A 15,555-nucleotide genomic window follows, 5' to 3' on the forward strand; every position below is an offset into this window, starting at 1 on the left:
GAACACTGGAAGAAGCACCATCAATGTTTTCCACGGACGCCACATAATGCTGTTTTATAGGTATAAATAGGTATAACACTAGTAACACTTGTAACACTTTCAACTAAATGAAACAAAATGTATATTTAAAAATTTCTCATCGGTTTTATATACTTTTACAAATTATACAGAATAGAGGGAACCTGTATAATTATTCCAGGAAATACTTAACGATGAACAAATTTATTGTGGTCATTAAAAGATCAACCATTGATAGTAAAACTCACTGTTAAAATGTTTACAACTTTATGAAAGAAAATGTATTCTAATCGTTTTTATAATTCTATACGATTTTTTAATCGTTTTTATATTACCAGGAATTTATTATACAAACAAGATAACGACACTCCACAGTAGCTTCAATTTCACCTGAATACTTACCTGCTCAACTAATGTTGACTAAGCTGGGGTACTTGCGGTCGGGTTTTATTGCAATCATTAATTACTCAACCATTTTTCGTGAAATAAACTATACTTATAGTTTTTATAAGGGTAGCTTCTAAAAGATCTATTCTATTAATACTACGTATTTAACAAAAAATGGAGAAAAATAATTTTAAACACTCCCAAAATAATTTTCAAAAACATGTCGATTTTTTGCGAATAAACAATTTTTTAACTATTGCCTGCAAGAAAATTATTTTTTCATATATGGAAAGCCTGAATTTTTTTACAAGTTTAAAAGAAACAAAACATACTTTAAAATTTTTAATCTGCAAAATTCAATATATATTGCCTATTAATGGAATTATTCACCAAGCTTCAAAATGTGGTCCTCAAAATTTTGCCCAATTTGAAACTCGTGGGAGCGTTGGGGGGGGGGGGGGAGGAGCTGTTAACTGTATCTCTGGTCTTGTTTATTGATTTCGACGTTTCTTTTTTTAACTTGTATACACTTTTTGCGTACATTACGAATATGTATTATTTTATTTAAATAATTAAATCGTTTAATAAATCATCTAATTTGTTTAAACATTTTTTATCAGTTTTTAATTTATTCGTAATATTTGAGGTAATTTTTATTGTAAAACATAAATATTTATGATTAATATATATTTCTTTAATACATTTCGTAAATTATTTATTTATAACAGATTTTATAAAAAAAACGAATTATTCTTTTTAGTTATTTCTAAAAATAGTGTTGGTTTACGTATTGCTTTGGAAATAAATAATCTCAAATAAACTAGGTTTTATTTCTTGCTAAACATGCTAGTTTCGGCTTTTGTCGAAAAAGGTCGATTTAATATCCACGTCCTGAATCTTGTTTTAATGGATATATTATTATGATGCCAATATGCTATGGTAAAAAGTTAAGAAAATTTACCATGGCAACCTATTTATGTATAACAATTTTTGAACAAGTTATATAAAATTCCTTTTTTCACTTCAAAACTACATTTGTTAATAATTTTGATTATTTCAAGCTAAAGTTATTCTTGTGATTTTTATGTAAAACGCTTACTTTAAGCGTAAACTGCAAATAAAAAACTAAAATAGCCGAAAAAAGCTAATTTTTCGAGGCTAGTTTTAATACGTTGGACATCAAATTTTAAAATATCAAAAAATATGAGCACCTACTTTAAAAATACGCAATTCTATTGTGATTTTATATTGTACATTCAGTTTAAAATATCCATAAACAAATTGATGTACCGTTGCGTTTTACCATAACAATTACCTCAAATACACTACCGAGCATAAAATTAGGGTCACCCCTTAATTTGAATTTATTTTAGAAATTATTATTCTGTTTTAACTATTTTCGGTTGTAACATAGTTTACTAATGGATTTCTTGAAAAAAAAATTGTTGTCGTTGTTGTTTCGACAAGCGTTTGAGATAAAAAGGGCCCCTTAGCCTAATTCCTAAAAACCGTTATCAGCACAGTTTTGTTTCTATGTTTTATTTTAATTATTTGTGTATTATTATCACTGTCAGTGTATTGCAATGAGCATAATTTCTGTTGTGGTGGCGTTAGAAGATGGCCACGGTCAGCGCGAGCTGCGAGAAACGTTGGTGTAAGTCTCTCGAGTGTGCACTGTGCAACGAGTATGGCAACGGTACGAAGAGACCGGTCTGCTTACTCGAAGACCTGGTTCAGGTCGAGGCAGGATTACAACAGCTAGAGATGACCGCTTTGTCGTTTCTAGTGCTTTGAGAAACCGAACGGTCACGGCAGTTTCTCTTCGAAATCATCTGCAAGAAGTGAGAAATGTAAACATAAGTGAATGAATAGTTAGGAGACGACTTCATGCTGCTGGTTTATCTTCTCGAACTAGAGTAACTCGACCGCCGCTTTACGTGAACACCGAATTTCCAGATTGAATTTTGCACGAGAACACTTGGCTTGGATAATGCAGGATTGGAGTCGTGTATTGTTTTCCGATGAATCGAGATTCTGTTTTACGGGCTCAGACAAACGTGTAAGAGTGTGGCGACGTCCAGACGAGAGATATGCTCAAGCATGTGTTGCCGAGCGTCTTCCATTTGGTGGAGGGTCAGTTATGGCATGGGGAGACATATCGTTTGATGCTTGCACGGAGTTAGTCTTTATCGAGAATGGGACAATGACAGCGCATATGTACCTGACACAGATTCTGGAAGACCATGTTTTACAGTTTATGGTTATTCTTGGGGACGACGCAACATTATGCATGATAATGAACACTGCTAGGATAGTTACTGAGTATCTTGACGAGGTTCAAATCACACGATTTGTTTGGCCTCCTTGCAGTCCAGATATAAATCCCATAGAACATGTTTGGGATGAGATGAAGAGACGTTTACGGAGTCATGTGCCGGCCCCCAGAAATTCGAGAGAGCTTCTCCACATATTGGTGCAAGAATGGAATAATCTTCCGCAGAATGTGATCCAAAATCTGATCCAAAGCATGCCTCGTCGTTTGCAAGCTGTTATCAGAGGAGGGAATACTCGCTACTGAAGTTCTTAAATTTTTTTTTTTCAACAAAAATCACATCAAATTAAAAACGTCCCTTTTCAATATTTAGTATATCAAAGGAAAATTCTTCATTTCCAATATTTTTAATAAACTTTAAACGACAAAAACGTTGTTTTCTTTAAGCAATCCGTTGGTAAACTATGTTACAACCGAAAATAGTCAAAACAGAATAATAATTTCTAAAATAAATTCAAATTACGTTGTGACCCTAATTTTATGCTCGGTAGTGTAGTACTAATGAAAAAATGAAAAAACTAAGAAAAATTGTTTAAACAAATTAAATGGTTTATTTAACAATTTAATTATTTAAATGATACATATTCGTAATATACGTACATACAAATTAAAACAGAAATGTCTAAATCCCTAAACGCGAACAAGATATACAGTTAATCGCTCCTTCCCCCTCCGCCGCTCCCATGAGCTTCAAAGCCGGTCGATATTGAGTACCACGTTTTAAAACTTTGTGAACGATTCCTATTAAAAGGCAATATTTTTCGAATTTTGCGCATTAAAACTTTGGAGTATGTTCATTCAAATGACGCTAATTAGATCTCTTAATTGTTATAAACAAAGGTACTACCAATTTAAAAAAACTGACTAACTTCGTCTCAAATTGTCCTAGGGCAACTCTTTTCCAAATAAAAAAAATTTTTCCTGTAGGCAATAGTTAAAAAGTTATTCTAATTGTTTATAAACGAAAAATCAACATGTTTTTGCAAAATTAATTTTGCAGTATTTAATATTATTTTTCTGCATTTTTGTTTAAATAATAATAAAATAATAAATCTTCTTCTTTTAAAAGCTACTCTTATAATAACTATAGCTACATAATTTTCTGACTCATATAGACATATTTCTATATGAGTCAGTATTAGTCTATATGACTAATATAGATATATTTTCTGACTTTAAACTATTTGACCGATTGATTTGAATTTTGATCATACTTTACGCACCACGAAACACAACATTGTATGTAATATATAAAGGTTATAAGTTGATTTTTAAAAAAGTTTATAGTACATTTATATAAACCTAAATTTACGACTTAGTTTGCAACTTTCTAAGCAACAAATAAGGATAAAAACATTTAAAAACGCCATTTTGAAGATTTTTATATAGTTTATAAGATTCTTACTCTTAAATCTGTTTCAAATGCTTCACTTTTTGCTGATAAAGGAAAAAGCGCCAATTGGCCGTTCTTTGACCTTAATTTGTTAATAACTAATTAAGTCCAAAAAATCGACTGTAGGAAACATTTAGGTTTTTGTTACAAAGGTTCAAACTACGCAAAACAAATGTCGTTTGCCTGGCCGGATCAGTGTCACGAAAAAATGCTTATTTCCCTGAGCTAATATGTTAAAAAATGGAACTAGATATTAACAGGAGGGCACCACAGACATACTTCAACTATGAATTATTTAAATCATGTCTTTTCTATTTTTATAAATGTATGGCATTGTTCCTTGACGTTCTCACTTTTTCAGTCTTCAAAAATCTCTTGAATAGAACTTAAATAGCGTAGATTAATTTTTTTATCCCTACTTAATTAATTTCAACCACAATGCCATCTCTCCCTACACCACTGTTGTTTTTTATTTCTCTTAAGACATACCATTTCCAGTGATACTACCAGCTTGTACAGGCTCGGTACCATATGGTTATGCAGTCACTTGGTATTGATATTCTCTAACACGCTTCTACAATTTTGGACCCGTATAAGTGTAAACCTGCAGCCTTGATTTTTTGTCTTCTCTGCCACATTCCTTTCGTGGGCTAATGTCCACATGGACAAAAACGTCTCGCCTCTATTTAGGTATCATATGGTTAGACTTCTAATCACTAATAAGAAAAGCCCCAGATAGAGAAGAATTTGCAGAAATCATCGCCAACATTCGCTAGAAGAGGGCACCTAAAAAAAATGATTAGAAGTAAAGGACCATCGAGAAGAAAACAATCCCACAATATCACGTGATTAAGTATGCTATAAACAAACTTATGAATGGAAAAAAAGTAAAGTTCGTGTAACCTTCTGGCTAAGGTCTAGTGTTAGGGTTTTCAGGTCGCGCAAGCGCCCCTAACATGACTTAACGACTACTTTCGTAGCCGGGACCGACGGCTTTACGTGCCCTCCGAAGCACGGTGGTAGCTAGTCATGTGTAACACTCTGTGGTATGACACTTTTGTGCGGATACTTTACGGTGCGTCATGTGTATTGACACCGCGACAATAAAGTGTCATTACAGAGTAACACCGTCGTAACACCCCGAGTGTTCCCGAGCAATGCAATTCACTGCAATAGTGCGATTTGATAGAAGATACAACAAAAAGAGATAGTGTGTTCCTTTGCTTTGTGTCTTTTGTTCTCAAAAAGGTTTTATTTGTGAAAAGATCATCTCTCGGTCAGAGTCTCGCACAACTATTAAGTAAATGCAAAACAGATGTTACAGCTTCTTCATCTGTTTTTACAATATCTGTCCTTATTTCGATGGTTTAGCACAATATTGTCATTTTGTAAGGATATAACCAGTCTCTTTATTTTGACTATTAACACCCCAAGTGTTCCCGAGCAATGCAATTCACTGCAATAGTGCGATTTGATAGAAGATACAACAAAAAGAGACAGTGTGTTCCTTTGCTTTGTGTTCTTTGTTCTCAAAAAGGTTTTATTTGTAAAAAGATCATCTCTCGGTCAGAGTCTCGCACAACTATTAAGTAAATGCAAAACAGCTGTTACAGCTTCTTCATCTGTTTTTACAATATCTGTCCTTATTTCGATGGTTTAGCAAAACGATAATATTTAGCAATATTGTCGTTTTGTAAGGATATAACCAGTCTCTTTATTTAGAATATTTTCTATGAGCCACTCAATTGAATTGATCCCAAATAAAAGTTTATACTCAGATATAAATTGTTAATGTTTTGACCCAAATCAATTTCAAAAAGAAGCTTGAGATACAAAAGTTTGTAAAAATAAATTTATATAATATAAGTAATTACTAAACAATTTTAAAGTGTTTAATAATCACAGATCAGACATAGAATATCTTTGTAACTATACAGATGTATAAGGTGTATCTAATTTTAATAAATTTTTATGCACAAATATCATGCTTCAGATATTGTGAAATAGAGTACTTAGGTATTTCATTTAACAGATATCCAATATAAAGGATTAACAATATAAACAGGTTAACACAATAAAACAAAGGATTAATTTTTGAAATTCTAATGGCTTATAGATTATAGACTGCTGTCTGAAGATTCTACAATGGTAGTTGAGAACTGAATATCCACTATTTCCTAATAATCCATTGTCCATAAATTCCCTATTTTATATACTCATAATAGGCAAAAGTATTTAATAACTCATAAAATAGCTACTTCTAATAATAATTGTACTTTCATATTGTACGAAATGTATTATGGATTATGGTACCTATTCCTTAAATGGGAAAATAGTTAAATTCAACGTTTTACTCTTTTCAATGATCTTATTTTAATTTTTATTATAGGATCCTATAATAGGAAATAAATACAATTTATAGTGTATAGATTCTTTTTATATGTACAAAAATATTTAATGTCATTCGTCAAAATAAAAGAATAAAATCTGTGTTTGTAATAACTCTATTGACGACATACGCATTAAGGAAGGTTTCAAACTTTCAAGTAATATCAATGGCTTACTGTGTTATATGACACAATAGTGTTGACACACTGAGTTGATACAATAAAGCTGCGCCAGTGTTGCTTTATCAACACCCAAAAATTTAGTGTGTTACCCCTAGTTAGTGGCAGCTCAGTTAAATTAGAAATTTAAATTTTTGTCGGTGCTGGGATTCGACCCCAGGCCCTCCAGCTGGTTAAGCCAGTAACATAGCCACTGAGCTACGGCTGCCACCTGAATGGAATGTAAATTACCAGGGTTAGACAACATTACGTCAGAGTTAATTAATCAGGGTGGTGAAAGCCTAATGGAAGTACTACACAAAATGCTTACCGCAATCTGGAATCAGATACAAATACCAGAACAATGGCGTCTCGGAGTTTGCAATAAACGAGTTTTTGAGTTGTCCTAAAGCCTATAAACGGCTACAGGAAGAATAACAATTAGAAAACGCAATTACTGATACAGTCGAATCGACAAACACTCTCTACGCAACTGAAAAAAACAAAATCCAGTCAACTTCTTTCTCCTCTGACTCAACAATATCTCGACGGCCTTCCACATGCAGCCACACCACATTTCCACCCTGGTGACTTCTCCGTCCTTGCTTTGCCACCAAATATTCAACCACAAACCCTGAAGACGACATCAATAGTCTCGGAGTTATAGTCTTCATATTCCAAAAGGGAGGCCCAATGGAATGTAACAATTATCGAGACATTACACTGCTTGCTGTAACATATAAGATCTTGTCATATGTGATATACCAAAGGCCACAACCTTACGCAGAGAAGATAATTGGAAAATAGCAATGTGGCTTCTGCAGACAAAGGTCTACAATAGATCAAATTTTCATAGTAAGACAAAATTTAGGTAAGTACCATGAATTTAATGTTGAAATTTATCAGCTCTATAGATTTCCGTGCTGCATATGACAGTATAATTAGTGACATGCTATATAGAGCAAAGCTATAAATCGCAACTAGCTGTCTTTGAAAGAAAAGTCCTTCGACATATATACGATGGTGTATGCGAAAATGGCATTTGAAGGAGACTATACAATTTTGAATTGTATCAAGCCTGTTTTAAAAATAACAAGTGGTAATAATATTAGTTTATTTTTCGTTTTCATAAATATTGGTTTAAAACTTATGGGACAGACTGTACCTCTTGTGTACAAAAATATTTGTCTAAGTGCCTTAAGGGCGTTGGGTTATAACCACTGACTATGGCTTGTTGATCCTTTTAGCTAAAAATTGTGTCAAGACAAAAGAATTAATTGTAGTTGCTCTCAAGTCGCTAGCCCAAGTGTGTGTGTGCGATATTCAAAACCCGGTATAAATAAACAATTTTGTAAAACAAACTCTTTTATTTCGTTATAACTTTTGTGTAAAATATTCTCTTGTTATTAAATGTGCTATATCAATCGATTACTCCTTAATAATAAAACCAAACACATACTGAATGGACGTCTTACGGTCTGCTAAGTTATATCGAAGGAATATTTTTTAACAGTTCCATCGTCCTAAAATATTTGGTACTGTACCCTCTGAGCAAAAGAATTCGATAATCTTTCTCCAAACAATTAGTGGATATTACGGCAAAGTTTTCCAATAATGCCTACAGAGACCCTAATGTGCTAAAGGTGATAAAGCTTGGCAGGCTGAGATGGATAGGTCATATAGAGCTCGTGGAACCCTCTGATCCAGCGAGAATCATAACACAACAATAAACGGTGGGAAAGCAGCGAAACTGCTGACTACTAGTAAAGTAGTTATTTACTCTTGCTTAGCAGTTCTATCTGTTATTCCAAATTATTAAAATTTGGTAGACACTATTAAGTTTATAAAATAAAGTGTACAAAACAAAAATACCTACTCTTTAAAAAATGTAACATAAGGAAAAATGGAATTCCGATAAAGAAAATCGATATAGAACAAAGTAGTAAATAAATATAGTTTTTCAATGTATCCTACTGTACAATTTAGCTTATTTAGAAACTACATATTTAGAACAAACAAGAGAAAATAGACCCACAAGAAAGTACAATAAAGGTACTGGATCATTACGACCATTTAAATGTTTCAGTTGAAAACGTTTTAGTATACGCGCACCTTGCTACACGTTGAACCTTACAACAAGATGTTACTATTCCCTTCACGAGAGACGCAATTAAACATTAATATCCCAAATTATACAAAACAAAAGGAAACTCACTCAAATATACTTATATAACTTCTTACGCAAGCACAAATTGATTTGAAGTTAAACTAGGAATTTTCACTAAAAGAAACCGTCCATTATACCGAATGAGAATTTAGCTCTTAAAGGAACACTTTAAGAGCTATTTTACAAAATGTAAAATATTCCGATGTTTGAATACATAAACATAATAAAAAAATTTATGTTGCACAATCAATTCCTTTTTTAAGTAAAAAGTACGACTTCCAATTCTTCTCTTAAAAGATCACTTGTGTAGATCATCTCGCTTGTTTGTCGAGGTGTATGAATGTGTGGAATGCCGTATTAGTGCGGTGCTAGTGGTGGTACTGGTATTTGCTGTCAGAAGTACCGCCCGCTGCACTCTTCCCGCACCATGCGGCGACTGTTTGTTTCTCAGAAATGCCAAACGCCACCAAGGAAGAACTCCAAAGGCTCTTTGGTTCAATATACTTCGATCGGTAAATTGAAAGCGCTTGAAGGTATTTATAAGTTAATGAAACTAAAAGATGACATAGGATAGCTAAATCGTTTTGAACGAGAAAGAAAACATTTGTTTATAGACAGAAAAAGACGTAGAATTTTTGGAGATCGTTAAAACCAGATAACTTTACTACTTATTTGTTAAAGAAAAACGGTGTTTATGTATTTCTTTCTATTTATTGTAAAGTAGGAAGGGACATACTAATAAACAGGTAATTTTAGCTTAAATTTTGGTAGCCCAAGGTGCTGAATCTGATCATATAATTTATTTACCAGAAAACTAAAAGATCTATCACATTTAATAAACCAGTTCATATTAGTGGAACGTTGTGATGAAATATTTTTCAAAATACAGATACAATGAAATTACACCCTAACTACCCTAAAAGGAAATTACACCCTTACTTTTTTTTAAGTCTCTGATACCGATTATTTTTATGTACATAAAGATGCGCGTATTTATTTATGGTTTATTGAAAAGTAAACACTGCTTTTATGGTTTTATTATACTCTATGAGCAAAATGTTAAAAATAAACTAATTAGTAAACAAAGAAACCAATTAAAAAGAAGCAACTTATTTATACGTATAAATAATTTAAATAATTCAATGAAAGTAAAATTATAGTATATTAAAGTGGATATTAAGGTCTTTAAAACACGCGTGAGTGCTTGAAATATAGCAAGTGTTAAAGACCAGTTATCCACGAATACTTATGCTATATTTTTATTGGCACACTTTGAAATCATGTAATATTACTACAAAAAATTGAAATAAGAGCTAATAATGTAAAATGGTTGAATTTGTGATGTATAGTTTGTTTCACGAAAATTGGTTGAGTGCTTAATGATTACCTGAGTTGATCCTATTGTGTATACAAGAATCTCTCAATAAAAAAAATTTATTAAATTATTTCATATGGTATTTTCAGGTTGTTCAAGTGAATATACTTGATAATTGAACAATTTTTAACATGAAGAAAGTAGTTTTTTGTTCTACGTGAATAATTGTAGTATATGGATCTAAATTCAGAAAGGTACTTTCCTTCACACTTTTTACAGGCTTAGGACTGTCAGCAAAAAACTGGCGTGTTTAAAAGTTTTTGCTCTTCCTAATCGGATATCATTAAAAATGTACAGTAATAATAGTTCTATTTACAGTATATACATACAAACGAATACATAATGTACAAAAAATAGATGAATTGAAAAAAAAATATAGAAAAATATATACAAGTTAATATTTACAAAAAAAAATACCCAAAATAACCAAAATATATTTCTATTATATTCCTAGATTTCTATTATATTTCTATTATATTATATATAATTCCTAAATACCTAATTCTGTTTCGCTGTCGCTATCCTCTTCAAGATTAATAAGAATTGGTTTAATTATGTGATTCAAAGTAACATATGAATTTTCTACGTTCATTACATGGCGTACTGAATTTTTCCAACTTTCTGGGGAGATATCATCAACACATTTCCTTATTAATTCGACTACACTACCACTTAAAGTCGGAGAAACATTTTGTGACGTAACATTTGACTTTAGTTGGTGCCACATATGCTCTATGGGATTAAATAAACAATAGTAGGGCGGAAGCCGTAACACTGTATGTCCCATGTCCTCGGCCAATGCGTCACAAACATATACTTTTTTAATAGAAAATGATTTTAACACTTCTAACAGTTCATTTTTTAAATAACTTTCTTCAAAATATATATTGTTTTCTAACAGGTAGTTTTGAATTTCAATTTTCGTGTTATTTGCACTTGGAGACTTATGTAATTGATGACTGTGGTAACTTGCATTGTCCATTACTATCACACTATTTTGAGGAAGGTTAGGTATAAGACAATTCTTAAACCATTGCTAGCGTCAGCAGATAAATGCTTTTTCTTTGCTGGAACACTGGAAGAAGCACCATCAATGTTTTTCCACGGACGCCACATAATGCTGTTTTATAGGTATAAATAGGTATAACACTGGTAACACTTGTAACACTTTCAACTAAATGAAACAAAATGTATATTTAAAAATTTCTCATCGGTTTTATATACTTTTACAAATTATACAGAATAGAGGAAACCTGTATAATTATTCCAGGAAATACTTAACGATCAACAAATTTATTGTGGTCATTAAAAGATCAACCATTGATAGTGAAACTCACTGTTAAAATGTTTACAACTTTATGAAATAAAATGTATTCTAATCGTTTTTATAATTTTATACGATTTTTTAATCGTTTTTATATTCATCATCATCATTTTGGCTTTACAACCTTGTGTGGGTCCTAGCCTCCCCAAGAATTTTTCTCCAGTCGTCCCTATCCATCGCCTTCCTCCGCCAAGCACGTATTTCCATATTTCTCATGTCTTCATCGATGTTATCTAGGAATCTTGTTCTGGGTCTTCCTCTTCTTCTTTGACCAATAGGTCTATCAAGGAGCGTTTTTCTAGCTGGGTCGGTTTGCTCCATCCGCATAACATGGCCTACCCACCTTAGACGTCCTATCTTTATGTGTTTTACGATATCTGGTTCCTGGTATATCCTATAGAGTTCGAAGTTGTATCGTCTTCTCCAGACACCATTTTCATTTACCGCTCCATAGATGCGCCTTAGTATTTTTCTTTCGAAACATCCTAACATGTTTTCATTACTTTTTGTTAAAGTCCAGGTTTCTGAACCATATGTTAGGACTGGGCGTATTATTGTTTTGTAGAGTTTTACTTTTGTATTTCTTGATATAACTGTAGATTTAAAAAGGAGATTAAGCCCAAAATAGCATCTATTAGCCGTGCAAATTCTGCGGTTTATCTCTGCGGTAGTGTCATTTTCAGTATTGACGAGCGTTCCCAGGTATACAAATTCGTCGTTTTTATATTACCAGGAATTTATTATAGAAACAAGATAACGACACTCCACAGTAGCTTCAATTTTACCTGAATACTTACCTGCTCAACTAATGTTGACTAAGCTGGGGTACTTGCGGTCGGGTTTTATTGCAATCATTAAGCACTCAACCATTTTTCGTGAAATAAACTATACATTAGTATACCTTTCGTTATTATGGAAATGAGAAAAACAAAAAGTAATTTGCAATCTGTCACATCAGATTATCAGATTAACTGTTATCAATGGTTGTATATTGCTTAAAAATGAGTTCTAACATTGATTACTTAAATCGTAACGCAGAATCGCGGTTAATACCGCAAAAATCGAAAGACTATTATAAAAAGAAAACGACAAATTCAATAAATGGATGGAAAAGCAAAAGGTAACAGATACAGATGAACGAGTTGTGTTTGCTTACCTTCAGAAAATGTCGGAAGAGTACAAGCCGTCGACTATCTAGGCTATTCATTCGAAATTGCAAAGTATGTTGAGGATAAACAAAGGGGTCGATTCAAAATTATTTGTGAAAGTGTATGCATTCATGAAAGCAATTAGCAAGAATTACGTGGCCAAGAAGGCGTATGTATTCAAGGAAGACGATTTTCACAGATGCTCCGGACATTACGTATTTATTTTGAAAGTGGTAGCCATTTGCGGTATCTTTGGTTCTTGCAGAAGACATGAATTGTGCGATTTATGCTTACATGACATCAAGGAAGAACGAAGCGTATTACTTATTAGTATCAGACCATCTAAAACTGAGACGGCTCGACGTTTTACAGTTGCTGATAGCTATGCAATTAATTATGTGGATGTGAAACGTCTCTTCATGCTCCCACAATTCAAATTAAGGTGTTAGCAATTGTTATGGACTTTTCCAGTTTAGCCGTTGGTAAAGATTATTCTATAGATGATAACATTCTTCTTATCAAAAACTGTCTACACAGGGATTTAAAGTTTTTAATTATTCCTTGGTCTAACGGTTGACAATGTGTTGTAGTATTAGGTGGTAAAAATTTGATCGATATGTTAGATAATTGAATATCTGTATGGGATGTTGCGTTGTCTAGGAATAAGAACATTTTTCTTTTTTGACGTTACATTTTTCTGTCAAATTTGTGCAGCCAATCTGTTATGATACCTCTGGTCATCCAGGCCTTCTTGTTGTAGAACCAGTCGAATTGGAGTTTATTAAAAATTTTTAAAACATCGAGGATTTTTACTTTTACCATTACGAAATGTAAAAGTTTTACTTGGTAAGACTCGATAATACAGACCAGTTTCGTCAGCGTAATATATATCTTCAGGTAAATAGCGATTTAATAAATTTGGCAGTTTTCTTTGCCACTCTGAAACGTCGTCAGGGTTAACATATGCAGCTTCTCCAGAAACTGCTCTATATTTAATATTATGTCTTACGCAAAACTTGTCAAGACAACCATTGGAAGTTTTAAAATTCAAATTGAGTTCTTTCGCCACTTCTAAAGTTCTTTCTTTTATTATCTGCCCAGATGTTCTTTTTTTTTTTGTTGAACATTTCCACTTTCACTATACTACTTTTTTAAATTGGCCTTTTTCTTTAAAATGTCACTAAAATGTATCTAAAGTACCTAGTTTATGACCATAAGTACCTACCTACTTATATAATTAGTTTTATGGCTATAATAAGTTTGAATTTCTGGAGCCCCAATTTCAATGTTTTAATCCCCTTTACCTGACTGTCCGTTGTTGGCAGGTAAAATTACAATTAGAAAAACTGAAGGCAAATTTTTTCCGGAGTCGTTGTTAAGAGGGTTCGTTGTTCGGAGGTGTCTTCCTATTTACCCACATATGAAATGTTCGGTGACCTAAAAACTGTCCATTCAGCAGAGGGTTCCGTTGTGGAGAGGTGGCCGTTAACAGAAGTTTTACTGTGTATTAACGACTACTTACGCAGTCAGCACCAACGGCTTTACGTGCCTGTATTTTTCACTGTAAGCTATCGTCTTTGTGAGAGCTTGCACTTTGCGTTTGTATACTTTAGCCTGACAGTCTACTAAACGAATACTCCAGCATAGTCCGCCATCATATTAATGTCCCAACATCCTTGGTAGCGGAATAAAATCTGTGTATATACCACCAAATTTTGATAGCAAAATTGATTATTATATATACATTTTATGTCTACCGATGAAATCTTAAATCGCAAGTGTTATTATAATCTACCGAATGTTACATATTTCAATGAAAATGATAAAGTTTCCGTCAAGTGCCCGGAAAATTCTTCTGCTATAAATAAATTATCCAAATATTTTGTTGATCATTTCTGTTGTTAATATAAATTCTGATTTGTTGTCTTTGTTTCAGAAATCTTGCATTTGGCGTTGGTATCCAGAACTTTCCTGAGGGGTTAGCTGTAAGTTTGCCGCTGCAGGCTGCTGGTTTTTCAACATGGAAAAGTTTATGGCAAGTTATATTTTTTATAAAAACACTAATGAAAAGAGCGATTTGAATAAGGGGATAATTGGTATTTGATGTTCTAATTGCTTTCGAAGAGTTTTCATCTTTGTTAAACATAATCTTCTATTTATTGAGAAAATTCAATTATTCTTTAAGCATCTTTTAAGTATTCGGTTGTTTTAATAACTCTTAGGACAGTGCATCATGGAAAAGTTTTGCCAATGTATATTGTGACTCCCTGTCTAACATCATTTGATATTGTTTAACCTTTTTTTTTAATTCAGTTCGATTCAATCTTACAATGTGTTCTGGGTTTATAAGCGATTGGTCAGAAATTGACGCAATCTATTTGTTATTCTATATTTCTATTAACTTTAGAGGTGAATATTTTATTTAAATACCGTACGGTACCAAACCAACTAAAAGTAATTTTATGCCTTTAAAAATTGATAATAAATGGCCTAGTTACTGACAGTAGGCAGTATTTGGACTAGTACAAGCAATTTTTAAATCGGATATACCAATAGTTTTGAAGACGGCAAATTTCTACCTATAGGTACTGCCAGTACTAACATACAGAATCAAAACGTGGGCTTTCTCTCATCAATGGAGGTTGGCTACTACAATTGCAAAGTCTTCCCTGTCTTCAGATGTTCTTATTAGCTGTTCTAAATTTAACCCTGTCCATTGTCGGATGTTTCTTAGCCACGATAGTATTTTGCTTCCTAGTCCACTCTTTATCTCAAACTTTCCTTTCACTATCAGTTAAGCATATTGATACTCATTATTACTTAGTATGATGTTTTTCAAACTTTCACTGTGTTAAAAAGTTCTCA

At 32.7% G+C, this 15,555-nt stretch overlaps 1 protein-coding gene across 2 annotated transcripts in view; it reads left to right on the forward strand.

Moving 5' to 3' along the window:
- Zip48C (Zinc/iron regulated transporter-related protein 48C) overlaps positions 1-15,555 on the forward strand; it is a 252,599-nt gene that overhangs the window by 209,844 nt on the left and 27,200 nt on the right. For both annotated transcript variants that reach the window (XM_072537193.1, XM_072537194.1), the window contains exon 5: positions 14,627-14,725. In XM_072537193.1, the coding sequence (XP_072393294.1) occupies positions 14,627-14,725 (99 nt within the window). The remainder of the gene's footprint in view (positions 1-14,626; positions 14,726-15,555) is intronic.

This window comes from Diabrotica undecimpunctata, chromosome 7, assembly GCF_040954645.1.
Source record: "Diabrotica undecimpunctata isolate CICGRU chromosome 7, icDiaUnde3, whole genome shotgun sequence".
Taxonomy (NCBI): domain Eukaryota; kingdom Metazoa; phylum Arthropoda; class Insecta; order Coleoptera; family Chrysomelidae; genus Diabrotica; species Diabrotica undecimpunctata.